Source organism: Marmota monax, unplaced genomic scaffold (assembly GCF_021218885.2).
Source record: "Marmota monax isolate L192 unplaced genomic scaffold, Marmota_monax_Labrador192_F-V1.1 WCK01_AAM20220418_F8-fsc00104, whole genome shotgun sequence".
NCBI lineage: Eukaryota > Metazoa > Chordata > Mammalia > Rodentia > Sciuridae > Marmota > Marmota monax.
In genome coordinates, this window is record NW_026693836.1 from 4,341,986 (window position 1) to 4,369,891 (window position 27,906).

Genomic DNA, 27,906 nt, shown 5'->3' on the forward strand with positions numbered 1-27,906 from the left:
CAGGATTCCTTAACTTGGGTGTTAGTGAGGAAGGGGAGACTGATCTTCCTCTGGTTTCAGGAGGAGTCTGCTCACCCGATCCAGAGAGCCAGAGCTCCAAGAGCATCTCACGCCGCCCTTCTGCATCCCTGGGGCCCCGTGGGTCGCGTTTGATCAGAAGGCTTCTAAGCATCACGCCTAGGCGACCAGCCCGTTCCAGCCCCTCGGACTAGGCCAGCCCGTTCAGACCTTCCACTCTTCGCCGTGCGCATTCCCCTGGTATGCTAGACCCAGGCAGTGGCGGCAGGTGACCAGCCTCTGTAGGTTGGGGTGCTTCCACTGAGCCTCTGCAGCCATCTTCTCGGACGCAAAGGAGGAGGCAGAAAGGGGGCGGGGCCTTTGTACGGCCCGCCCCCACCGCTGGAGCCGCCCTTCTTGTCTCTGCTGTGCGCGGCGCCCGGGTTTGGACTTCCCCTCCCAGCTCTGCTCGGCGGTGTCGCGCGCTCCCAGCCCAGCCCGCAGAGCCCGCTTCGCGGCCGCCCCGCCGCGCTCTCAGAGGCCGCCATGGGCACCGCGCGCTGGTTCGCGCTGGGCAGCCTCCTGGCCCTGGCGGGGCTGCTGGAAGGCCGGCTTGTGGGCGAGGAAGAAGCTGGTTTTGGCGAATGCGACAAATTTTTCTATGCCGAGACCCCTCCTGCGGGGCTGGCTGCCGATTCCCACGTGAAGATCTGTCAGCGCTTCCAGGGCTCCGAGCGTTTTGCCACCCTATACAACACCCGCGATCGCATCCCAGTGTTCTCAGCATTCCGTTCCGCGCGTCCCGCGCCTGGCAGCGCGGAGCAGCGCTGGCTGGTGGAGCCGCAGGTAAGCGAGGTGGTTCCCGGGCCGGGCGGGGCGCCTGGGCCAGCCTCCAAGGGGGGGGGGCTTTGTCATACCGCCAGGGGCAGTGCCAGGAAAGGCAGTCCTTCACGCCTTTGATATCTTGGACCCGGGTTTCGGATCCACCCCATTGCGCCCGCGTAGTTACAACTAGCCTCACCCATGACGAAGCTACAATAAAAGCTTGACGATCTTCGAGCCTTCATTAGAGCCGCAGGGGAGGGAGGTGCCCTGGGGAGGTGGTTCTCCTTACATTTAGGCGCAGACCTCTGCAGTGTCTCCTTCGTTTCCTGAGTAGCGTGGAGTGTGAGACCAAAACCTAGGAGACCGTGCAGATCCGCGGGAAGCTTAGGAGGGCCACTCACAGGCCTGGGTTCATGTCATTGCTTCAGAATTCATTTGGGGTTGGGTGAGCATTTTCATACCCATTTTACAGAAGAGAAGATAGATGCTCAGGCCGGTGAAGAGTTTCTGATAACCTACCAGCTGGTAAGATCTGGCAGGTCTTGTGGTTAGACTGTCACTACCTTTTCTTCTAAGGAAAGCTTCTTCAAAGCCCATCCTAGTGTAGAAATGCTTCCCTCTACACGCAACAGTGAGTACATTAGATCTGAAGTTGTATTGAATTAGAACAATAAAATAAAGGCATGAGTTTTTAGAAATGCCATGGAATAGTTACAAATGGTAGGGAAACATTGATTATCTCCAACTGCTGGGAAGGAGAAACCAGTTTTTCCTGACTCTTTACATCTATATTATCAGACCACTTGGGAATCATGTAACCTTTCATGTGGTTCTGTCTGGTGATAGTGATCAAACATGCCAAGAGGCCCTCAGTACCTGCTGGCCTGTGCCTAACACATCCTGGTTCACCTCTGTCCGTTGGCTTCCTCTCCAGAACATTCAGTCCTGTTGGGCTTTGACCTCTCACCCCATCAGAGCTGCCAGGGGGAGAGTTGTCACATAGCCCTCAGTTCCTGATGGCCATAGCTGCCTAGTACCAGGTGAACAGCCAACTGGCTTTCAGATTCCTCATTCAGAGCCTTCGGGTTGAAATCTCATTCAGATGTTTCTAGCACTGAGATATTGGCCAGGTCTCAAGCAATCTGCAATCTGGTTTCCTTACCTTCTCCATGTCCTTTCACCAATTTTATCTGAGGACCTATGAAATCAGGTATGTGAAAAAGACTGTGTACATTCTTAAGACATTTTAGTTTAAAATTAGTGTCCCCCACGTATGCACTTAGAGCTCGAATACTATGTGACCTCCAGCTCCTTATTATGTACTGTGATTGTGGGCCTAGAAAGAAAATAGATGGCCTGATCCTTTCTTCTTGAGGATCTCTTGCAGATGCAGTGTACACAGTACGAAGTCATGGGAATGCATGCTGAACAAATATCAGTTAAATTCAAAATCATTTAGTAGGCACTTGCTGTATGCCAGACATTTAGTATACCAGAGAAACTCTAGATATATTCAATGTATGACTCCAGAACTCAAGGGCTTCCTAGTTTGTAGGTGGGTTTTTCTGCACGGAGAGGTGATGTAGCATCTGATTAGACACACAGTGTGGGATCAAATCCTATTTCCTCCCTTGAGTGGCTATAAACTGGGGCAAGTTAACTTGGAGATAATAACACTAGTTATTAGCAGTAGTTATGAGGATTAAATGATAAAGTTCTCAGGGAGGTGTCTAATTAGATGTTACTGTGACATAAGCAAAAAGCCATAATTTAATAAAGGTAAACAAAGTCCTACTAGATTTAATCTGTCTTTTAAGTGATAGGGGGCAAAGCCTTGGAGTCAGGATGACATTTGTGCTATTCCTGGAAGGATAAGGTAAAGTTCAGAAGGGAGATGAGGAGGAACACATTTTAAAACTGAGGAAACATGAGCAACATAGGCAGATTCAGGGCTTATTGGGAGTGGTTGGAACAGGTAAACCAGTAGAAGTGAGCACCTGTACTCAGGTGCTCAGAATACAGGGAAATCATGGAAGGGAGGGGCCAGGTAGGAAGGAGTCATCAAGGAAGGCTTAGGGAGGCAGAGCAGTTTATAAAGTATTTGAAGGAGTCATAAGGGACATGATATGGCAGAGAGGAAGTGGAGAGGACTGTCACAGAGGTAGTAGAGACCTTGGGCGTGGTAATGAGGGTTGGGATTGGAAAGATAAAAGAGGATGCTGAGGGAGGAGAAATTGTTCCAGATGGCAGTTGAGAGATGAGATGTACAGTGGTTCTGAAAAGTATTGGAGGCCAGAGTACCCACCTTGCTGGGGAGATCAGAATGGCCTGGGAGCTGAGAACTGCAGGATGCTTTTTCCTGCAAGATAAATAGGCTCCCTGTGCCATCCTCCACCCTGAGGTCATTCGGGCAGAGAGGGAGGAAAGAAGAGAGGGAGGGATGGCGATAAGGAGGTTCAGGAGGACTACAGAGCGCATTGCAGCAAACCTGAGACCTGCCTGTCAGCCAAGGTCCCCACTGCAGAGAGCAGCTCAGGGCTCAGTATGAACTTCTAGCTGCTTCCAAGCAATTTATAGTGCCAAGTTGCCTTGTTCCCAAATCATCTTCTTCTGAGGTCAGCATTACGAAGAGGCCCAGCAGACAGGGGAGGAAGAGGCAGGTGAGCAAAGGAGCCCAGTGCTGATGAGCCAGGCAGGGCTGCACAAACACTGGGATCCTCAGCAGCTTTCAAGGCTGGCCCGCAGTTCCCCTTTGAAAAAAGCTTCTAAATCAAAGATCACAGAAAATTATTACTCGTGCTCAAAACCTTTAAGGTATTGGCTGCCTGACATCATCAGGACAAAGTTCAAACTGCAGAATGCCTTTACAAGGCCCTGCATGGCCTGGCTTCTGACTCTGGCTCCAGCCCTGTTTCTTACCACACCTCACCTTCACATTTATGCCCAAGATGCCTGGAGCTCTTCTCCTAAGCCATGCTGTTGCCAGTCTGTTTCTTTGCTACTGCTGATTCCCTTTGCCCTCAATGCTCTTTGTATACTTCCTCCATCCTGCCTTTACTTCCTCTCCCTGCTCCAATCTTTATGACTCTGCTATTGGGTCTCCTCATCCAGAAAGATTTCCTCACCTGTTGTGGATCCATCTCCTGAGTCAGGCCCAACTCTTCACTTCTCTTATAATTTCTCCAATTTTGAACTTACAGCATTTTATAATTAATTACCTGCTTATCTATCTGTCCTGGCAGCCAGAGCCCCGAAGGCTAAGAACTGCATTTTATTGCTTATTGTATTCCTAGTGCCTAGCACATAGAAAGCACTTAATAAGTGTTAAATAAAAGAATTTGTTTAGAATAAAGTAGTTAGGATAATCTATCAGGCGGCAGTGGTAAGATGTTCTGCTTGTCTTTTCTCAGCAAGGAGCTTCCTGTTTCAGAAGCTTGTCCCTGTGACTGGCCAGCGGCCCCTGTTACATACATGTTCCATATGCAGAGCTGGAACAATCCTCAAAGGCCACCCCATCAGTCCTTGCTCTGACCTTTGGAGTTATCCCAAATGATTTGGATCTCTTCTCTGCATACCAGTCCTTTGGCATTGGATACAGGATCCCATGTCTGCTCACGCTGTAGGAGTTTAAAAAGAGACCTGAGGAACAGAAATTTAAAGAGAAACCAAAATAAATAAATAAATAAAAACCACAGGCGCCTGTTGTGGTTTTATGTGGAATTTCACCTTTAATTTGAAAATATAGATAAGATGTGAAAGAGATAGGAGATGTATTCCCATCTGGCATGATGGAGATGGGCTGAAAGGTTTTCATTCTGGTCTCCAGGAACCTGAGACTTGGGATCTGATTAATGCATGGGACTTTAAACCATTCAGCTCAGCTCCTTTCCGTGATGCCTTTCTTAAGTACATTCATGCCAGAAAACAAAATATAAGGCCTTATCATTTTCTAAATATGAATGCTAGAAGGAATTGGCCTTATATTCAGTAATAACAGTGTGCATTTATTCAGTCTTACCAAAATACTGCAAGGTAGATGTGTGAGGTAGACAGGAAATTGGTGCAGAAAGCTAGTTGTGGTATCTAAGGTCATGCGGCTTGGATTTGAATGCATGGCTAATTGCTCTTAGGCCTCTGCTCTTTTTATACATCATGGGTATTCTCCGATTTCACAATGGATCCACTACATTGGTGGTGTTAGGACTTTAATTTTCATCTTTTAAATGAGAATCCTAATCTCAAATCCATTTCTGTTTCTCAGAAATCAAAGGACAAATGGGAGCACATATTTGAAAGCATAAACATTGTTCAAGTTGCAGTGTTTCTAGAGTGAAGAGGATATTTTGATCAACTGAAAAAGCATTTTCCTAGAGAGCATAATAAGGTCATATTTCAAGTCTCAGTAAATGCATATAAAGTTTTCACAAGTTAGAATCTTGATTAAGTCCCTGATCTCTAATTTCCATCAATGGCTTCTTGCTTACACACCCTGAAACACTTAGAAACACTTTTTAATGGATTCTAAACCTCAGATCTCTTCATCACATCAGAGGACAGATACATAGAAGACATCACAACTTAAATTTCTGTGTAAGGAAGCAGTGAACAAGACAATACTGATTCTTACTTCCTATTTAGACACTTGATTCAGACTGCTGCTGTGCCATTACAGGCTATATGTGACTTTAAATTCTTCCATACCTGTTTTTCTAGTTGGTTTATTAAAGATAATAACAATGTTTACCTTATAGAGTGGTTGTGACAACTCAACAAGAATAACATGTAAGCATAGTAGTTGGAATATAGTGAGGTCTTGATAAATATTAATCTGAATACTTTTCAAAGATCTTACTCTGACAGATGGTAGACATATACAGACAGATAAATAGACACGCACACAGAATGTTGGAGTAGATAGGTGACTGCTGCAATTCTACAAAATGCTCCTAAAATGCAAAACATTTATCTGTGTATCATCTCAGATGCTTGACCTATGTCCCTCATTCCTGTAAGTGCTCAGAAAATGCATGGTGAGAGATATTATTAAGCAAAAGGTTGAATGAACAGATAGGTAGACAGAATTAGGTGATTAAAAAACAAACAGGGCTGTGGTAGTGACTCAGTGATAGTGCACTTGCCTGGCATGTGTGAGGCACTGGGTTCGATTCTCAGCACCACACATAGTTGTCTATCAACAACTAAAAAATAAATAAATAAATATATAAAACAAAAAGAAAAGAAAAGAAAAGAAAAAACAGCAACAACCAGTTACCAGAGATATCTTTGCCCCCTTTGTCTCAAGCAATGAAGAGCGTGTTGTCATGAATCAGTGAGCAGTGGCATTCTGGTCTATTATGCTGAGTCTGGGTAAGACTGGGAAGCACCTGGCTCTAGAGGATGGTTCAAGGTCACTCACTCACCCCTTCTTCTGTGGTGCAGAGAACAGTCCCTCCTGCTGCCTTTCGTTGCTTTTTTCTCTTTTCTTGGCTTTGTCTTTTTTTTTTTTTTTTTTTTTGTCCTTTGTTGTCTTTGAATTTGGCGTTCCCTCACAGATCATGCTCAGGAGCAAGTTAAGGTTTTTGCCTCCTATTGGCAGAATGTTTTAGGGACATTTTGTTTGGAAAAAGATCAGTGTTGATAATTCCCTATTCTTTGGGTTCAAACAAATTTTGACAATCCAGGAAAGGAAATATCATTTATTGATCCTTTACTATATGTGAACGTCTTCACAACCTGACTTATCTACATAATGACTTTAGGTATCATGATCCATGCTCTATAGTTTAGGAATCTGAAGTTCTTGGAGGTTCAGTCGAGTATCCAAGGTCACCCAGCTGTTGGATGGCAGAATCCAGACTGGAGCTTTGACCCATTGCAAAGGTTTTAGCTCTTTCTTCTTTATCATGCTTCTTTGCAGTTAAAATGCCTGAATCCAAACTGACGAACTGGATTTGTTCTTTTATTTTTATTTTCCTGAATTAATCCAGTTCTTGGGATGATTTATGACTTCACCCCTATATACCATTCTGAAAATCCCAGCTTCAGATTGCTGTTAGCTTAGTTGCCTGTAGATTTTATTCTTTGGGTTTCTAATTTCTCTCTTGCTCTCTTGTGCTCTCTCGCTCTCTCTCTCTCTCTCTCTCTCTCTCTCTCTCTCTCTCTCTCTCAACTTTAAAACTATGAAAAAAAAAATTTTTTCCACTTGCCAGTAGCTCTTATTTCTGGTAGTCTGGTCTTGTTCCTAGAATTTTTGTCCAAGAATACTGGTTTTTTAATTTTCCTTCTCCACCATGCATTTCATATCCTTTGAATGGTTACTTACCTTTATATTCCACAAAACTTTACATCTATCATAGCAATATTGCACTGCCTGCTGGTATATCTCTGTGGCTATAGAAAGGAAGGAGAAATAAAAGAAACTGATTCATAGGCTGAACCAAGAACAGAAGTACTGTTTAGTATTCCAGTCATGGTTTTGTTGACCCAATGCTTGAAAGAAGTGTGGCTCAATCAAAAGAAGTCAAGTCAAGCTGAGAGCATTTTATATTTTTAATCAAAACTGAAAACGTGAGTACCTTTCATTTTGCAGAACAAACAGAAGACTGCATGCAGGTCCTTGTCTTGAGGTTTGATTGACCTTCAGTTAGCAGGGACAGTCAGCAGCTTTAACAAAGCCCTGGGTTCTCTGTTGTTTATCTCATTTAGACAGCAGATATTTATTGAGCCTCTGCTGTGTGTCAGGCACTATACTTAGCAATGGGAATAGATCAGTGAAGCAGACAAAAAAATTACCTATTATCATGGGGTTTAGTAACTCATAGAGGATTCAGATGACAAATAAACAAGTAAAAAACATACCTAGCATGTTAAATAGTTTTAAATGATAAACAGAAAAATAAAGCAAGGAAAGAGGATACAAGCTATCAGGGCAAAGGTGAAGTTTAAAAATGTTTCCTGGGAAGATATCTTTGAGGAGGCAACTTTTGGGTACGGATCTGAAAGAAGTGACAAAGCCAATCATGCAGATATCTGGGGTAAGAACATTCAGGTAGAAGGAAGACTAAGTAAGGGCAAAGGCCCTGAGGTCTGTGTGATCCTTGTGTTTGAGGAAGAACTAAGAGGTCAGTGTGGCTAGAGAAGGATAAAAGAGAAGAGTGGCAGGAAATGAGGTCAGAAAGGTGGGAAGAGGGATGGCAGATCATTCAGGTACTCGTAGGACAATTTGTAAGAAATTTGTTTGCTCCTCTGTGAAACAGGAAGCCATTGTGCAAGGTTCTGAGCATAGGCTTTTGACCTGATCTAACTTAGATTGTAATAGAATCATTTTGGCTGTGGTATTAAGAACAGACTTATGGGATTGAGGACAGAAGTGGAGAGACCAGTTAGGGGTTTTAGTAATCTGGCAAGAGACAATGGTGGCTTGACCAAGGTGTAGTAATCTGTTTGGCAGGATGGTGACTCTGTAGTTCTGGATGTCTTTTGAAAGAACCAAGAATCTTTGTGGGGAGATAAAGGGAGGTGTCACAGATGACTCAAGGGGTTGGGCTCACATAGCCAAAAGAATGGAATTTCTGTGAATAAGATGAGGCTTTATAAAGGAGGATCATAAAACTCCTTTGATCATAGAAGTAAGAACAAAATAGTGGTTACCAGAGGCTGGAGGGTGAGGAAATGGGGAACTATCATTCACTGTGACAATGGACAAATAAGTTCTAGGGATCTGTAGTACAGCATGTGCCTCTGGTGTATAATTGTGCTTGTGTTATACACTTCAGAATTTGTCAAGAGGGTAGATCTCATGTTAAATGTACCAAATGCACACAAAAGAGGAAATGGAGAATAGACACAAGGAAACCTTGGGAGGTGTCTGTCACTTTGATGGTGATGATGACATCAGGGTGTTTGCATATGTCCAAAAAGCATCAAATTGTACAGATTAAATATGTACAGTTTTTATATATCAGTCATTCCTCAATAAAGCTCCAAGTGGAAGGAGAGTATGGTTTCAGATAGGCTAAATGTGAGACACCCTCAGGTATTAACTGGGGTTTCAGGTAAGAGACTTAAGCTCACTGTGTAGCAGAAATTTTTTTTAGGATTTTTTTTCCCATGTGTAATTTCACATCAACCATAGGAAATACAGGGTATGGCTATCCTCCCTAGACAGAGGAGATAAGTGAGGCATAGAGAGGTAGAGAGGTTAAGTTATTATTCCATGTTCATACAGCTAAGAAGGGGTTGGGGTTTGAACAGGAGCTGTCTGATAACAGCATACCCTGAGTTGCCTCTGTTACCAAACCTGTTAATGCATTGGGTGAATTCCTATTTAACTTGTTTTTTTTTTATAAAGAGAGAGAGAGGAGAGAGAGAGAGAGAGAGAGAGAGAGAGAGAGAGAGAGAGAGAGAGAGAGAGAGAGAATTTTAATATTTATTTTTTAGTATTTGGCGGACACAACATCTTTGTTTGTATGTGGTGCTGAGGATCGAACCTGGGCCGCACGCATGCCAGGTGAGCACACTACCACATCCCCAGCCCCCTATTTAACTCTTAAATGAAACTTTCAAAGTTTTTTTTGAAAGTTCACCTTTTTATTTACTGCCAGGGCATGTTCCCAGTGCCTCAGCCACATGCCACAGAACGTCAGTGGCTCACAGACTCCATCCTTTGTGCCTGAAAGGGTTGCAGATTCAATAAATATTGCATTGGACTAAAGGGCCTGCTGCCTGCTTGTGCAGTCTTGTTCTCTTCTATCCACCTTGAGCACTTCCTATGATCTGTCCTATACAGACATTTCCCTTAAGGCATAAGGCACCAGATTCAGAAAGGGGGAATAGATCATTTAAAAACTATGTTAGCTATGCTCTGTGAGCAACAAGTATTGTTCTCTAGTCTCAGTGAGAATGACAGAGATGAGAGGGTGGGGATGCGGTCTTGTATCCAGAAGGGTGTAGAGAGGCGATTAGGTTGGCCATAGGGTACAGGACTGAGGAGAGCCCAGCTCCTGACTGAATGCCCACTGACATGGGAGGTGGGTGCAGACCAACCATACCCTCCCGAGCTGTACCTCTTCAGCAGAGGCACAGGACTCATCCACCCTTCAGCCTCAGTCTGTTCAGGAGCCCTTTGATGCCACCAGATAGGCTCCTCAGGGAAGTAAAACCACTGTGAAACTTTATGACCCAGTGATGCAGTGAGTTCTACTTTGGGACAACGGTAGAGGGACTTTGCTCCAACTCAGAAATCCTCCCACCCCCTGCCCCCGAGAAAGTGCCCCCCGTGAAAGTGCCCCCCGTGAAAGTGCCAACATTCTTTCTTCTTTTATGACTGCAGTAACCTAAGTCCTCCACCTTTGTAAGTTCTTACCTTTGTCCTTAATCCTGACTTCAGCGCAGCTTGTCAAATAGGCCTTCCCCGTGTTTGTGAAATGACAGTCTGGTTTTTGGAAATCTGCTTGCCATTATCTTAATGTTAATAACAAGAAAAGGAATTGATCCAAATCAAATTTGTTGATTGAATGGACCAGGATGCATGATTAAAGGGACCACATAGGGAAACGGCCACAGTTTTGGAATGCAAAAAGCATAGAAAAAGAACAACAGAGTTCATGAAACAAAACAAATTTTCTCATTCTTGGATGTTTCTATTTTATATGGCACCAGGGTACCCACTATAACAGTGAACTCCTTTGAACATGTGGACTCTTTTGGATAGTTAATGACCTTACTTTCTGCACCTAAGTTGGTCCAAATTCACTTCTGTAATCTTTGTTCTCTCTACTCTCAAATCCAAGCTCCTCTCATCTCTTATCAAGTCTGTGCAAAGCCTCCTGCTGATGTAGCCTGTCGCTCCTGGTTGTCCTCTGGCTGTTCTCCACTCTGAAGCTAGAGAAATCCTAACATCCATCTCCTTGCATCTCCCGTGCCTCTGTGGAAACCCTTTAGAATGCCCTGTTTCTCTCCAGATAAAAAGACACATCTCCTTATCATGGCCTCCAGAGTCTGCCCCCAGAATGATCCACCATTCCCTCTCCAGCTTTTTCTGGAGAAAACGCTTGTCAGGCCTTTCCCTCTGGCCACTGTGGCTTCTCTCTCTCTCTCTCTCTCTCTCTCTCTCTCTCTCTCTCTCTCTCTCTCTTTGTTTTTCTTTTTTAAATGTCCATGTTCCCTCCCATCACAGGGCCTTTGTACCTGCTGGGTTTTGTTTGTTTGTAGTTTTTCATGGTATTCCCACCTAGGTCAACTGCCCCTATTACTCTGCAGTAGCACCTAACACTTTGCCTGTATGCTGCAATTACGTATCTATTTCTGTAACTAATTGTGCCAATTGAATAGACTCATAACTTCCATCAAGGTAGGGCCGGGACTCTCATTGCTCATCATTGAATCCTCCTTATCTAATAGGGCATGGCAAACTTTTTCTGTAAATGCCAAATAGCAAACATTTTAGGCTTTGCAGGCTATGTAATCTTCTGCAACTATTCAGCTATGCTGTTTTAGCACAAAAACAGCCACAGTCAACATAAGAAAACTTTACTTATGAAAAAGAGGTGGTAGGTTGGATTTGGCTCATGAGCTTTCATTTGCCAACTAGCTACATAATAGTGCTTAGAATGTAAATAACAGTCAACAAGTATTGAATGTTGGACACTTGGCAAATGTGCACTTAATAGTAGAAGTGACATTTGAAAGCTAAACAGTAATCCTGTTTCTATTATAATCTTAGATGTTGAACTGTGGACAATTTTCAACTAAACTTTTTATTATAGTGGTGGTGGTTGTTATTTATGATATTTATATTTTTATGATTATGAAAGTAACATTCTCATGGTAAAAATATTTTTGAACATTTTAGAGTATATAAAAGATCCCACTTCTCACAGATAGCCAGTCTTCAGTGTGTGTATATATATATAAAACATTCCAGAAATTTTCATCCCACCTACCTAAAGACACATGTACTATTTCATACTCTTTATTCTAGTTATCAAAGTCTGTAAGACCACAATAAGCAAACTCCTTAAACAATTGTCAACTCATGGACTTGGAGAGGGTGGGGACCCTATTAATGGATGGGTTTGCACATAAATAATTTATTTCATTAAGCATTTTAATTTAGAAATAGAAGACCTGGGGACTTCAAATGAAAAGTCTTCTTCATCACATTTTTCTTCCAAGAATATGTCATATATAACTTACAGTTGGCTCAAAACGATGCAGCCCTCTTTCTCCTTCCTGTGTTCTTGCAGAGAGAGGCATTATCCTTTTCCTCGTATAAAGAGAACTCAGATACCCAGGGAATCACTGGTCTGTCCAAAGTCACAAGGCCAGTAAGTGGTAGAGTTGACAGATCTCTACATCTCTAAACTGGTGTTCTGTACTAAATCAGATTGCTAGGGAGCCCAATTCACTATCTGTGGCATGGGGCTAGTAAATTGTCCCTATCCTAGAGAGACTCGAGGAAGATTCAGTGAGGCAGTGTGTGCAGAGGTCACTCTACACTGTGTGAAGCACTCAATTGTAACGTTAACTTTAATGAACAAAAAAGTAACCTTCTCTTCCCACACCACGTGTGCCTTAGACACAACCAGGATGCGTGTGCCAAACTCCCAGGGCTGACCCATAGACATTGCTGAAGTGCCCTTAGTTTTACATACTCCTGCTCACCTTAACAATGGCTGGTTTAAGCCTTTTCTGTGGAATCAGCTGCTCTGCATGATCCTGTTATTGTTATCCATTGAACTCTTCTCTTTTGGAAATTTTGGTAGAAATTCCTTCTCTGTTCCCTGGGATGTCTTGCTGATCTGCTTCCAGACTTCTGGCACCAAGACAACTTGTCTCTTCATTTATTCCCCAGTTTGAATCCTATTATCTAGAAGGTTCCATTGCCTCGTAGTCCCTTGTCCCAGTTCTCTCAGGGGCTTACTGGGTTCTGATAAGAATAGGGCTCCCATATTTCAGGCTTCTTGATACATGAATCATGCATGTACCCAAGCCAATCAGGTGAAGGGCAGGGCTGTTTTAAGATAGCCCTGTAAAATATACAGGCACTGGAAAAGAGATGGTTCTCAAAGGAAGCAGAGCCGGAAAACTTCTAGAAAAAAAAATGGTCACAGAGTGTTCCGGGTCCTGTGCCCACTCTCCTTCTGTCTCTTTTCTTTTAAACAGCTCTGCTTTCCCACATGTCAGCCTTGCTGCCAACTCTGAGCTGTCTCTGGAGTCTGTGCACCCTTCACTGACTGTTGTTCATCTCTGAGTTTCTTAGAGAAAAGCCAGGCTGATGGTAGCTGACCAATTGAGTGGCCATTGCTTGTGACTGGCATGGAGGTGGGTAGGAGGGGTCATGTGTCTTCAGAGATCATGTCAGAAAAACTCCACTGCCGATGTGATTTCTCAGGACTGGGAGAGTTGGGACCATGGAAAAGATTTCACTGAGCTTATATCAGCCAGGATCCTGGCTAGAGAAGCAGATGGAACTCAAATAGTTTAAAAAATGGAATTTAATGAAGAAACTATTTAGAGAGAACTGAAAGAGCCAGCAAGATATGGTCAATTGCCTAGGGACTAGCACTGGCGGGAAGCTGTGAGGGGTGGAGTTTGGTGAGAACTGTGGCAGCAGAGAAACCACACAGCCAGGCAGGAAGGGGATGAGCAAGACTCTCTCTCTTTTCCTACCTTTAAGAGAATTCAGATGATACAGTCCTGGAAGTCAGCCTCCGAGTACTCAGAGCAAGGCTGAGGAGTCTGGATCTTGAAAGCAAAAGAGACAGTGCAGTGGAACCGAGAGCCTGGAGCTCAATCTGAACACCCAGGGGAGGATTTAGGTAGCAGAGAAGAAATGTGGAAGGCACCCCTAGTCAGTGGTGGCAGAACCACTGCACAGAGGGAACCAGGAGTGTTGGCATTCCATCCACAGAAGTGGCATGACAGGGAGCTGGGAATGACCTGTTTAGATTGAATATAAAAGAAGGTTTGAGAGATGAGGTTGAAGGAATTTGGGGGAAGGGTCATGAATGTACCAGTTTATCATTAACTGGGACTATTACTGTAGGATACTGTTAAAGATGTTAAAGTTCAAAAGAGTATAAATAGCACAGATGGACTTTTCAGTCCATATATGAATAAGGCAGGAAATCCATATTTATACTTTTTTTTTTTGGTACTGGGAATTGAACTGAACTCGGAGCACTCAACCACTGAGCCATATCCCCATCCCTATTTTGTGTTTTATTTAGCGACAGGGTCTCACTGAGTTGCTTTAGCTCCTCGATGTTGCTGAGGCTGGCTTTGAACTCGTGAGCCTCCTGCCTCAGCCTCCGGAGTGACTGGGATTACGGGAGTGTGCCGCTTTGCGCAGCTTATACAAGTTATATGATCAAATTATTAGTTAATCTAATAGGTGGATGATCCATATGGCCTACAGTATTTTTCTCCTTACTGTGGCATTATTGTCACAGCCCTTGCAATCTGTGGATACTGCTCAGCCAGGGCACTCCCCAGGATGATTACAACTTTTGTTTTTCATTGTGGGGCTCATGGATCCCCAACCCCTCATCAGTGCCACCTCGGGTAGAGGTTAGAATGCATATTAGATTAAACCCCCAGGTCTGCTGCACATAACTCTGTTGTGACGTACAAGAATCTGCATGTTTAACAAGGGCCAGCATTCTTCTGATACAAATTGAATTTTGATTATCATTGATTTAAGGAGACATTGCTAATTATCTGTAGTGGCTGTCAAGGAGTGACTTATCCCATCAAAGAGCAATAAATGGGAATCTGACAAAGGCCTAGCCCAGTGGCTTCTAATTTGGAATCATATCAGAATCACCTGGGTAACTTTAAAACCATCCTGGTGGGGCTCTTTTTATTATTTATTACTCTGATTTAAGAGGCTTGGGTGAGGCTGACGGTATTTTTAAAGCTTCCAGGTAGTTTTAATGTGCAGCCAGGCATAAGAACCTTTGGTCTTGTCTGAACTCAGAAGGTGGAAAAAATTAGAAATGGAGACTTCTCAATTTAACTGACTTTTCTGAATTCTATTCCACCTAGTAAATACTAAGAATAATTGCTCTGGAAAAGAAAGTGGAATCCAAAGTGGAAAACAGACTTCTTGTGAGTAATGAGGAAGGAAACCCAAGAGGACCAGGATGATGTAACCTGAGAAGGTTCTGCCCTCTGGAAAGGTCTTAAAGGAGTAAGGCCTTTTCCTAGGCTGCATTGGAAACTCACTGTGAAAGGAGCAGCCAGAGGAGTCCCCCTGGAGGGGAGTCTCTTTATCCTGGTGGCCCCCCTTGGCCTACCCTCAGGGATTTCTTGGTGGATTTTATTGCCAAATTAGAGTTGGTGCATTAAAAAAAAAAAAAAAAAAAGAGGATTCTTTTTAATGTTTCAAATTTTCAAGAAAAAGAAAAGTCTCAGATGGAAGTGGATACCCTTCCTCTGTCTACATCCGCATAGTTCACCCCCTGGGTTCCCCTGGATGTGCACCCCTCAGGCCAGCACTGGAAAGGCCTCATTCTTCCCAAAGCAGGAAGGTGTGTGTGGCCTGGGAGCCCAGAGGAAGGTGATTCACTGGGAGGAAGGTGGAGACACCAGCCAGCAGTCCATAGTGCCAATCCTTAGAGCCAGAGGGCCAATCAGGAAATGAAAAGCTCTGCATTTCTATGTCCTAAAAAAAGAAAAAAGAAAAAAAAAAAAGGTGGTGGGGGGGATCAGTATCCTTCTAATTTGTCTATAATTTGTCTAAAGCTGTTCCCAAGAGGATAAAGAATATTTTAGATGCCAAGAAGATGACTTTTTTTTTTCTTAAATGGGTGGGTTGGGATACGCTTTCCTGAGAGCTGAAAGGCCTCCTGGTTTATTCCTCCTCCAGTGTCTTAATCAGCTGTGCTGATTTTTTGTGGTTTTTTTTTTTTTTTTTTTTTTTTTAAACAGCTCTTTCCCTAGCTGGGTTGAGTATTTTCCATGGTAAGGAGGTTCTCCTTGGACTTCCCCAGATCTCAGGCCTAGTTTATTATACCATGTGACCTTAGAGGATCTTTATGCCCCCATCCATCTCTGATAAGATTATCTGATGTTCTGATCATCCACTTTACTTAGGGTTCCTTGGAAGGAGGGGCTCTCAGGTCTATCCAATGATGCAGAGGTGATAGTATCTCTTATATCTCTGTGCATCCACACACACCATAATTCACACAGAAACAAAATTGGAACATCCATTGTTCAGTTCATCCTATTATTTATCTTGTTGAAAAATAAAATAACCCCCAAAGGAAACAGGCTCTTTGTCCCCCACAGAGTTCGTTAGATAGGGGCTCACTTGGTCTTCTCCTGACCACAGGATCTTGTCTGACTCATCCCCTGCATGTGCTTATCTAGTCTCAGCTTAAAATTCTCCAGGGGAAGGAAACTCCACCCTCTCCATGGTGACTCATTGCCAAATTTAATAACTGCTTTGATGATCCTTCATCAAGACCACCTTTTCCATGTGGTAGATCATGGGGCAGAAGTAGAGTCTTGTCTGCAAATTGGAGGAAATCCTGTGTGCATCAGAAGATTGTTGTGGAAATCCAGTGAGATCATCTTTTAACAAATGCCAGTTACTTCCTAATGTGCTGGGCCATCTTGCCAGGTGTGGGAGCAGAACAAACCGACACTAGTCCTGACCCTTGAATTCAGTGGGACAGACAGATGGATACACATATGCAGTGACAGACCACCATGGCCTTTGTCTTCGGTAGTCATCCTTCTGACATTGCCCACTCACTTGCATCCTGTGCTCCTGGGCTCTGTCTGCACTCATGCCAGCTGCCTACCACCCACAGGGTCATGCCTGGCCCCTCCTCCTGCTGATGCACTTCTTCTTCTTCCCAACCTTCTCCCCTTCCTTTTCCTCTGAACCTGTCTTGCTCTTCAGCTGCACCTGCTCAGTCCCTTCACGTCAGTAGTGCCATTAGTTATTACCTGAAACTCTTGGCCCCTGTCCACCTGGGTCTGGAGCCTCAATCTGTTTGCATTGACAAAGTTCCCATATTGCATACCCACCACAGCACCTAGACCAGTTCTTCCTCTGCCACTATCTCGGAGCTACAAATCATTTCAGGGGCACAAAAAGTACAAAAGCTGAAGCCCTGGCCTGGGCAGAGCTGGCCCTGCCCCACCAATCTCTGCTGACTTCCCCAGAGCCTCTTTTCTTCTCAGCAGCCCTTCTTTCCTCTTTTGCAAATTTCCTGGCACAGTGATCTCAGGAGGATCAAAATCTTCCCTAATCTCCCTGTGCTCAGGCCCCCTGGCTGCCATGGCAGATGCTGACCACCACATCCTGAGGAATTTGCCAATACCAGCCCCTCATTTACCCTTTACTCCTTCCATGATCTCAGAAGAGAGTCCCCTCAGCCTACACTGGCCCCTTTCAATGTGTTCCCCATATACTTGTCCTTATTCTCCGCTCCTCTTATTCCATTATTGCCTTTATGATCATCATCTTCCAAGAACCTACCTCATGCAGACCTTTGTTAGGCAGACAGAAAAATACAAGAGATGATCCCAACCCTTGAGGAGGCTTCAGTATGTAAAAATACAAGGAGCAAACCCACGGGAGCTCACTCTAGCACACTCATTTCCCCACTCTCTGATAGCTCTTTTCTCTTGACTGTCAAGCCCCCTATTGTACGTGTGTGTGTGTGTTCTTTAAAGCTGACCTTAGTAGCACATTGAGAGTTTCTCTCCCCTCTCTTCCCCCAAGTCGTCCTAGCCCTCTGTAGAACTTTCTTGTGTTTGGGACATTCTGTCATCCTCTGCCTATTCCCAGGGCTGCACTTATTTTGTTTCCCCATGGCACAGTCACCTGACTGATCTTGGAGATCTTGGCTGGGACTCCTAACTCCTCAGAGAAGCTCCCTTTTATCTGCCATGTCTCTGAAGTATGTCAAAGAATATGCTTCTGAAGGTGGTGTGATTCTAGCCTTAGAGGAGCTAGAAAGAGTGGGCGGATGGAAGAGAGGAGTGGAGCAGGCTGGTGAGCTGCGTTGGTGCTGACAAGCCCCAAATCTCCATCTTTGTGCTTCTGAGGATCATTATCAAAAAGTAACTCCTTTCCCTCCTCAGAGACAAACTTCCCATGGCAAATCTACACTGTGTGACTCTGGCTCATGAGGTTTGTATGGATTTTGTATGGATTTTGCAGCCCAGCAATCTTTGGGGACAACACTCTACTTCATGCTCCCTGCTCCTCCAGTTCATTGCCCTCTAATTGTTCTAGAGCCTCAAGAATCAGCTTTAAGATGCTCCTTTGTGCACAGAGTCAAGTAACCTCAATCTCCCAATGGCCCTTTCATTTGTCCCTGCAAAACCTTGTCTCTCAAGCCAAGTTTCTGTTGATCTCCTGCTCTTATCCAAGACTTCCCAAACAAGAGGTCCACTCTGTAGCCTCCTTTTGCCAAAATCCACTCACTTCTACCTGCTGAGCCCTGCCACTACTGATCCCTAGTCATCCGAGTCGTGGCCTTTATTTCCATCCTTCTGATTCCCCACTGTGGGAGGTGGCACACAGTGTTGATCAGGCTCTGGTCAAAGTGTTCTCCTGTCTTTACTTCTGACATGACACCAGGTTACTATCCTCACAGCTCCATCCTGCCTCCTCTTGTCTTCTCTTGGTGGCCACATGTGGTTCTCAGTTTACTCCTTGGCTGATGCTGCTACAGGCATACAGTTAGAAGCTTTGGAATCAGACAAGCGAGGCTTGAGTCTTGGCTTTTCCATGTACTTTTTGGATGACTTCATTGCTGCCCCTTATCTGAGTTTCTTTTTTCCCATGTGTGAAATGCACATGGTCATAATGTCTACCTTCTGGGTTATGTGAAGAGTAAATGGGATGCAACAATATTTTCTGAATTTTTGTCCAGTTGTTTCTAATTAAACCTTGCACTTTTCCTACTGTGAATCCTATTTTCTCAGGCTGCTTGTTCCTGCCTCTAAGCCTTTGTGTAGAAATCTTACTAAACTGTTACTGACCTTTTGATTTCAGTAGATCTATCAAAGTCTAGCACATCCTCCAAGTCTTCCTTCAGGTTTTTTTTTCTTCCCAAGAAGTCTTCTCATAATATAATCATTATGTTCTTCCTTCCACTGAAATTATATTCTTTTTTCCCCTATCATTTATTTAGTGTTGGATATAACCTTTATTATGCTGTTGTTTTTCTCTTGAATTTCTAGTTAACTTTGTATCTGTATCTTCTTTCCATAAATAAATGTGACACTCTTTGATATAAAGATGTATTTGTAGGAATATAAAACATTAGCTATTGGGTATACTTTTTTTAATTAATTTTTTTATTTATATATGACAGCAGAATGCATTACAATTCTTATTACACATATAGAGCACAGTTTTTCATATCTCTGGTTGTATACAAAGTATATTCACACCAATTTGTGTCTTCATACATGTACTTTGGATAATAATGTCCATCACATTCCACCACCATTTCTAACTTCATGCCCCCTCTCTTCCCCTCCCATTCTTCTCCCCTATCTAGAGTTCCTCTATTCCTCCCATGCTCCTTCTCCCTAGTTCACACTCTGATCCCACCACATACTAACTGTGTGACCTTGGGCAAGTTATTTAATCTTGATGACCCTTAGTTTCCTCACCTATCAAAAGGCGATACTAATAACACATAGTTGTTATGTTTAGATGTTGTTATGTTATGTTTAGATGAGGGAATGAGTTAGCTCAGTCACTTACTAATTCAATACATGTAAAGCTCTTAGCATAGTATTTGGCAGATAGAAGTCATTAATGTTGGCTTTTATTATCATTACCAATTCCAATGCTTCTTTCTATAGTGCTAGGCACATATAATATAGGCTTAATAAATATTGACGACTATTTCCCCTCCAGTATTCCTTTTCAAATTTCTATCCCATTTGTTAAATATTACATTTATATTATCCCCCAAATTGAATGTCTCCCTTCATTTAATTCTGAAACAAAAAAGAAACCCCATGGGTTTAAATAGTTTTTACTATTTGGTATAAGAAAACAGACTAGCTTGTTTACAGAAGCAATGTTTTTCTTGGTACTAAATTTGAAAAGGAATTTATTATAAGATTATTTATGGAGCATGAGGCTGGTGGAATGGGGACAGCTCATTCTTCTAAAACCTACTTAACATGTTGAGATTAGAAAAAAAAATTTCCATTAAATACAGCAACTCTATCAAATTACATCAGCAGCCCAGAGGGACTGGGTCACCAGGAGGTGGATCAGACAGAGAGAGCTTTGTATGTTCCCCTACCTCCAGAGGTTCCATTGGGAAGCCAAAGAGTTAAGATTGCAAAAGGACAGGTATAATCCAAAAATTGTAATCTGAAATTACTTCTTACATCATAGGTCTATTTTTATCTTTATGGAGCAGAGTTGTCAGTAATTTACTGTAATTGCAATAACCAGATCATTAAACTATGACTGTAGAAAGCATAGAAAAAAAATACATCTGTCCTTTCAGTGACAGTAGCAAAGAATATACTTGACTGTTTTTGTCAAGTACTATTCCCATTAAAAATCAAGTCTCCATACCTTAGGGAGGTATTTTAGTCACAAGCACACACAGGCATCCCTCAGAAAACAAGAGCTTATCAACATGTGCTCGGTTGCTTTGTAGAAGGTAGTGAGCATATTAATGATGGGGAGCTGGCTTACTAATTTTATTTAGATTTTCTTTCACATGATTCTTTAACAAAGGTATTATCATGGTAAGACAGAATGGAAACTTAAGCAGTTGAAGAGCTGACAAGCTGTAGTTTTGCGTGCTGAAACACAGCAGCTCTCCTTACTGACATTTAACCATAGAGGCTAGCAGCTGCTAACAGGTAACTATAACAGATAACTGAAGTGGCAGAAGCAGGAAACAATGTAGCAGGGACAGAACACCTTGAGGCTTACTGCAGTAAAAGTCTCTAAGCTGTATGAGGTAAGAGACCCTAGGTTTGTTGACAAGCATATGCCCATGTAACAAATGTAGAGTGCACCTCTAATAGAATTGCACCAACTCCTTTGCCTTGATGTACCCAAAACTTGCTTACTTATAAAAGTAAAAGCCTTGCTGTGCTCGGGACTCAGAATTTGGGAATTATTCCTCTGGGCCATGGTGCCATTAATATTGTTGCTTCCAGATCTTGGTGCCCCAACCCTTATTTCCTGCTACATTAGAATATCAGTCATCTTGGAATCAGAAGAAAGTTTTGTCATATGTTAAAACACTGGATGTCAACCAGAGGGCAGTTTAGCTTTAACAGGCATTTCTCTCAATGGAGATTAGTTAGTAGGGTATTTAAAGTTCCTGGGATTTAATATCATTTTATAAGTGATGTGGAAAAGTGGCTTCATAATATAGTGTCCAATTTTGGTGGATGATTCCATGTTACAAAATATAAAATCAATGGAGATAAATTCCAAGAAAATAGAAATGCATCATGAACAGATGAAAGAGTTATAAGTAGTAGATAATGCAGAAGAGTTAGCAGGAAAACAGAATCAAATTGTTTATAGATTGGCCATTGTGGCTTAGGGCAGGTCTGGGAGTCCCTGTATCCTACCCTTGGTGAAGGACTTCAGCCTATAACATTCTTGGCACCATCAGTAAAGGTGCCGAGAAGTGCTGCTCTGCTTATTCTAAACACTTATCTTGAGGTAGTCTACAAACAGAAAAAAGAGAGAGATTTAAGCAAAGTAGATAAATTTTGGGATAATAAATCTACAGTGAATTTAAAGGCATACTTTAGGAGACACTTAAGTCTGGGACAATGGTTAAGACATCTGGCCTAACAAATGTGGAATTCTTTTTCTCCCACTGAAAACACACAGAAATGCTGGATAAAATATATTATTTAAAAAAATTAAATTCCTACTTAAGCAATTCCTTCTTGATGACATAAATATAAGAAATATATAGGCAAAGTTATGTGTGGGAAAACACAAAGACATTAGGAACTAGGTCTCTGATATGCCTGGGGACAGAAGTCAAAGCCACATACCATGTGCATGACATGGAACTGGAGTTGAGCTCACGGGTGGAGCTGGGAGCTGGGAAGGTGCTGCAGCACTGGTGAACCAGGCAGGAAAACTCGACTCGCAGGTTGTTATAGAAAGCAGCTACCTACACCATGTCATGAGTGTACACATGGCACCCTCCAAACCTAAGCCTAAAGCCAGCACCTTCCCTTTGTGTGGGTTCAGATTTGCACTGCCTTCTCCATGTGGAAACCCTGAATTGGGAAGATAACTCAAGAGTCAACTGCAATAAGTAATCTTATTGTCCCACCCACCCACCACCAACAGAACACCCTGGGCTTCTTGTGAAGTCAAGCCCAGCAACAAAAACTGCAGAGCACTTGTAAATACCCACCACCTTGAAATCAGACAATTGGTTAGAAGCGACAAAATAAACTGAAAAAACAAATAAAATAGAAAATATTGTAAGGGACTTTAAAATAATTGTGTCTAAACTAATGAAATGTTAAAAAGAATTAGAGAGAAATAATTTGAAATAGAAATTCTAGACAAGAAAAATGTCATTGAAATGGGAAAAAATCTACATAAACAGGTCAAAAAGACTAAACATAGGGAGGAGGATATAGCTCATTGGCTTGCCTTGCATACACAAGGCCCTGGGTTCAATCCCTAACATCACACACAAAAAAAAGACTAGGCATAGCTAAAGAGAGCCAGTGAATTGGAAGTCATATCTGAGGAACTCACCTAGAATGCATTATAGAGAGATAATGAGATTAAAATGGGAAAAAGAGGATATGACACAGAAAGGATAGAGAGGCTTTGATGTATATCTAAGAAGGTTCTCCAAAGAGAGAATAGAAGGCTTATGGAAGATCAGCATATCTTCTTATAAAACATTAATATAATTTTTGTCAGAGATATAATACTGGATTAGATAAACCTTGGGAAATTTCCCTAGTTTTTAGTTTGTGTTTAGTTTTGTAGTGAAATACACATTAATTTGCCCCCTTCAGTGTGTTGCACTAGGACCATGAGCAGACAAGCCAAGTCTACAGTGCTGATACCACCAGGGTTCCCAGTGGAGGAGCAGCCTTATGCAGACCACCAAAGTTCTTTCTCCAACACCCAACACAGGGCTGATGGACAGAGGTGGGCATTGGACTCAAGGACAGCCTGTTTGTCATGGCCTGGTATGAAAAGAAGAGCTGAGGAAATCAGACTCTGTCTTTTTAGCATTTAAGTAGGAAATTAAGTAACAGAAGAGGCTAAAATGGAAGGTTAATGATATGTCAAATGGCTAGAGAGTGCACAGTGGTCCCTGTGCAAGCTCAGATTATGAAGGAACAGCGATCAAGTGTAAGAAGCAGCCCTGGAGAAGAAAAGAGCTGTGCAGGAAGAAATAGGGGGCAAATCCAGGTGGGAGGGAAAGAGGACGGCTGACAGGTCAAGTGTGACTGTCTCTCAAAGGCAGGCAGTAGTGTCTAATTAGTCTCAAGCATACACCTTCTGCCCAAATTCTCTTGCACTGCCTGGAATCCATTTCTATTTCCAGCAGTAGAGGTACACCACAATTCCTGGGTCTTTGTGGACCCTGTTATTTAAACTTTTCTTGGGTTTCTGTGCCTTTTATCCTTCTAATGAACCCATCATTATAGGGAGAAACTATAATGAGTCTTTGTTCCTTGAAAATAGAAGGTCTTAAGGAACACCAACCAGAGTCCGTTAAGCTATACAATTTACCTAGGTCACCTTGGTTACATAGAGTCCCTTTCCTGTTTAATTCACCCTGTGGAGTGGGAGTGGAGGAGATTGTGATGGGACTGATTTTCTGATTTTTCCTCAGAAGGTCTACTGTGCCCAGAGGCTTGCTCTTCTGTGTTACCTTTGCTGGTGTGAAGAAGGAAAGGGCAACTGTCAAGGGAGGTGCTAACAGGAACAGTGCCTACTTCTAGAGAGAAGATGGAATTGCAGACAGTGTGGTCATTTTCCCCTACTTTCTGATAGAGGAAACTGTAGAGCTATGTCCATGAAGATGATGGGAAATGGTATGGCTTAGTGACACATGCTTAAGGCAAGACCCCAGTTCAAATCCTAATCCTGCTGATCATTATTGGATGACTAAAAAGTTACTTAATTTTTCTGTGTCTTAGTTTCACCATCTGAAAAGTAAGTTCAAAACGCCTTCTGTATATTGTATTAAAAATATTTAAGGTATAATTCAAAGAATATTAGTCTCCAACACCTCCCACATTAGTATGTAGGTAGACTATCCAGGCATTCTGTCTCTATTTTTGACATGATATTGTTGTTAAATCTAGGGTTTGTAACAATATAGTGATCATGGATATGGGGTTCTGAAAAAGTCAGAGGGAAGGGGAAGGAAGATGTGCTTTCTACCTCCAACATGTCTAGTACATATAGTTTCATTAGTTATTCATAGGAAGGGCTGCTCAGAGGAGCACACAGGGCCCAGTGTGGAATTGGGCCCTGACCTTCCCAGGTACCTCGGCAAGAGTCTTAACCTGATTGCTAGGTGCATGACTGCAGAAGAAATCTGTAGCCCCATGAACCCAAGTGAACTGAGAGAATGTAGAAGTACCCAACTCAGCCTCCTCTGACTGTAGCAACCCAGAGATCATGTTCTGCAGTTTGGGAGTCAACCCAGTATCCTGGTTTCTGCCTAAGAACAGGATACTACATGCCTGCCTGCCTTCCTCCCTCGCCCCCCCCATTTTTCTTCCCTTTTCTATTTTTCCCCTTTCTCCTCTTGCCTCCCTCACTTTGCTTCTTTCCCTTTCCTCATCCAAGAATCCCTGTCTTTGCTCTGGTCCCAGGGCCAACTATTCTTGTGGGCACCATTTCACCAGTGGGTGGCCCTTGTGATGAAGGCACTTTGGCAATGCTGCCTCTGCTCTGTCACAGGGCTCCAATTCAGAAACCATCTCCAGAGTTCCCCTAGAACAGCTGAAGACATTACACCAGGTTAAATATAGTCAGAATGCCCTAGTAACCATCTTATACCCAAGGCCCCATGGATCTTAACTCTGCCATATCTTGATCTCATGATTTAGGAATGAAGTGAATATTTCCTTGGGGTATATCTTTCAGCTGGACAGAGATAGGAGATTTGCAAAATGAATGAGTTTCTTATCTCTGTCTTACTGGGGAGGTGGTGGGAGTGGAGAGCGTCTAGGATCATTGCTCCATCTAAGACTGGGGGAAGAGTGGAGTGAGTGAGTAGCTCAACCTGTGGGTTACTCCATTAGGCTTCAGCAGATATTCCTGTTTCAAGACAAATCACTCATCCATTGCCCTCCCTACCCCTACATGAGCATGTATGAGAGGGAGGGCCTGCACCTGCCACTGCAGAGATGGAAAAATGTGGGGTTGTGCTGTGCCCAGATGGGAGGTACAACACAATTCCTGTGGCTTTGATTACACTGGGGGGTTGTATGATGGATTTAGCGAGTGACACCAGTACTAGGGAGTCAATTCCCTAGGAACCTGTGCATTAAATTATTTTAATTAGTTTAATTGTTTGTTGATTTCCTTTTAAAATTACATATATTATAAATAATTTATGGTTTGATGTAGGTAGGGGAAGTACAGAGAGGGAAACAAGAACATCAAGAGGAAACAAAAAAAAAAAAAAAACATCATTTGCATCCCCAAGAAGCAAACAACCACTGTTGGCTTCTTGTATCTGCTTCCAAAGATTATTGTTGCATATTTTTGGCTTTTTTTAAAAAAATTATGATCATTGAATTTTATATTTTTCATTTTGCTTTCAACATCATAGCATATAGTTTCCTACCACTGTAAACTTACCATAATTATAAATGCATTTTAATGGATTTGAGATATTTGTTTGATGAATATAACATTATTTATTTAACTTGTCTTGTTTTTGCAAATGTGGATTTGTTCTCTCACCTGCTATTATAAATACTGCAATGATGAGCATCTCAGGGCCTGAACATGAATAAGAATAGGCCTTTAGCTGGATACTGTGTGTGTCAGGCCTTGAGCTGGATTCTATGGAGACTGTACAGGGCCCCTGATGTCAAGTAATTTACAGTCTAATTTGGGAAATAAAAATATAGTCCTTGGTTAATCCTGATCTCAAACAGCAGTTAGTCTAATTTGAATTTGAGCTTTGTCTGATATCTGATAATTGACAACAAATTATGTTTTCCTCCCATTTGGTTTAAATGGTCTGATTACAGCAGTGGTTTGATACATCCTAAAATTGTAAGTATTTGTGAGGAACCTGTGCATTAAATTGCAGGCAGCATTGACATAATTCTTGAGTGCATTTCTGATTTTTATGGGCCTTTTGAGATCTATTATCTTCTTTTTTTTGTTTTTAAAATTACTTTGAATCTCATGGGGAAATATTCCAAAAAGAACTATGAAATTCCTAAAAGTTGAGGAGATTCAAAAAGAATGCCATGGGCTGGCTTGTAACATAGTGGTAGAGCATGTGCTAATGTGTATAAGACTCTGGGTTCATTCCTAGGGGGGAAAAAAAAAGATGCCACAGCTTTGTGTGTTTATGTGTGTGAGTGAGGGCATGGAGCTGCAGATCAGGGATGGGGAGACATACAAGGAGTAAAATAGAAAACAACCTTTTTGAAGGATGCTTTCAAATTCCAGGATTGTGAAATACTAGAATGCAATGTATGTATATCTGAGCACCAAGTCTTTCCAAACTCAGCTTTAGAAATGTTAGAGTAATAGGGACTTCCCCAGAGTCTTAGTGGAATGATCCAACTGTGTACCCTCTGCTCTGGATGGGGATGCATCTCAGCATCTGTTTTCTTCTTGCAGATCGATGACCCCCACAGCAGCCTTGAGGAGGTGATGAATGAGGCCGAGGCCATCACCTCTGTGAACAATCTGGGAAGCAAGCAAGCCTTGAATACAGATTACCTTGATTCTGTTTATCAAAGAGGACAGCTGTACCCCTTCACCCTCAGCAGTGATCTCCAGATGGCCACATTCACTCTCACAAATTCAGTTCCCATGACCCAGTCCTTCCAAGAACGATGGTACATGAATCTCAACAGCCTGGTGGACCAGGCCTTAATCCCGCACTGTGGCAACGGGGAAGACCTGTATATCATTACAGGTGCAGTGCCCTCAGGCAGCAAAGTTAAAGACAAAGTGACTATCCCTGAGTTTGTCTGGCTGGCAGCCTGTTGTGCTGCCCCTGGAGGCGGCTGGGCCATGGGCTTTGTCAAGCATACCGGGGACAGTGACATCATCGAAGATGTGATGGTGAAAGACCTCGAGAAACTGCTTCCATTTAACCCTCAGCTTTTCCAGAACAACTGTGGTGGGACTGAGCAAGACACAGAGAAAATGAAAAAGATCCTCGAAATGGTTAATCAAGTCCAGGATGAGGAGCGAATGGTGCAATCTCAAGAAAGCTCTAGTCCCCTCCCCAGCACCAAGAGCAAGAGGTCTGCCCTGTTGCCTCCAGAGACACCTGAGGGAAGTAGTAGCTTTTTGGGAAAACTCATAGGTTTCATTGCTACCCCATTCATCATGTTTTTCCAATTAATTTATTATCTTGTGGTGGAAATCCTGAAGAACACTGTCTATTTCCTGTGGTATGTTACCAAGCAGGTGGTTGATGGCATAGAAAGTTGCCTTTACAGCCTGGGCTCGGCTATCATCTCATACTTCTTGGCTATTGGAGAAGAGTTGGTGAGCATACCCTGGAAGGTGCTCAAGGTCCTGGTCAAGGTCATAAGAGCCATTCTTCGGATCCTTTGTTGTCTGCTGAAGACCGTTTGCCGTGTTCTGAGTATCCCTCTCCGAGTCCTTATGGATATAGCCACTTTCCCTGTGTACACTGTGGGTGCACTTCCAGTCGTGTGCAAGGATATTGCCATGGGAATTGGTGGTACTATTGCTCTGCTGTTTGAGACTGCATTTGGCACTATGGGTGGCCTATTTCAGGTTGTTTTTAGTGTTTTCAAGCGGATTGGCTACAAGGTTACTTTTGACAATTCTGGGGAGTTATAGAATTCAAAAAATAAATAGTATCTAGTCAGAGTGAA

At 42.8% G+C, this 27,906-nt stretch overlaps 1 protein-coding gene and 1 long non-coding RNA gene across 2 annotated transcripts; both read left to right on the forward strand.

The window, feature by feature from the left end:
- Positions 1–449: 449 nt before the first annotated feature.
- Positions 450–27,906, forward strand: Endod1 (endonuclease domain containing 1). Its single transcript, XM_046462374.2, has 2 exons — positions 450–843; positions 26,669–27,906. Exons 1-2 carry the CDS (start codon positions 544–546, stop codon positions 27,869–27,871), a joined length of 1,503 nt encoding a protein of 500 aa, XP_046318330.1. The 5' UTR covers positions 450–543; the 3' UTR covers positions 27,872–27,906.
- On the forward strand, positions 855–4,514 carry LOC124105231 (uncharacterized). The gene is made up of 2 exons (XR_006855670.2): positions 855–1,347; positions 4,233–4,514. It is a non-coding gene; the product is annotated as an uncharacterized LOC124105231 (long non-coding RNA).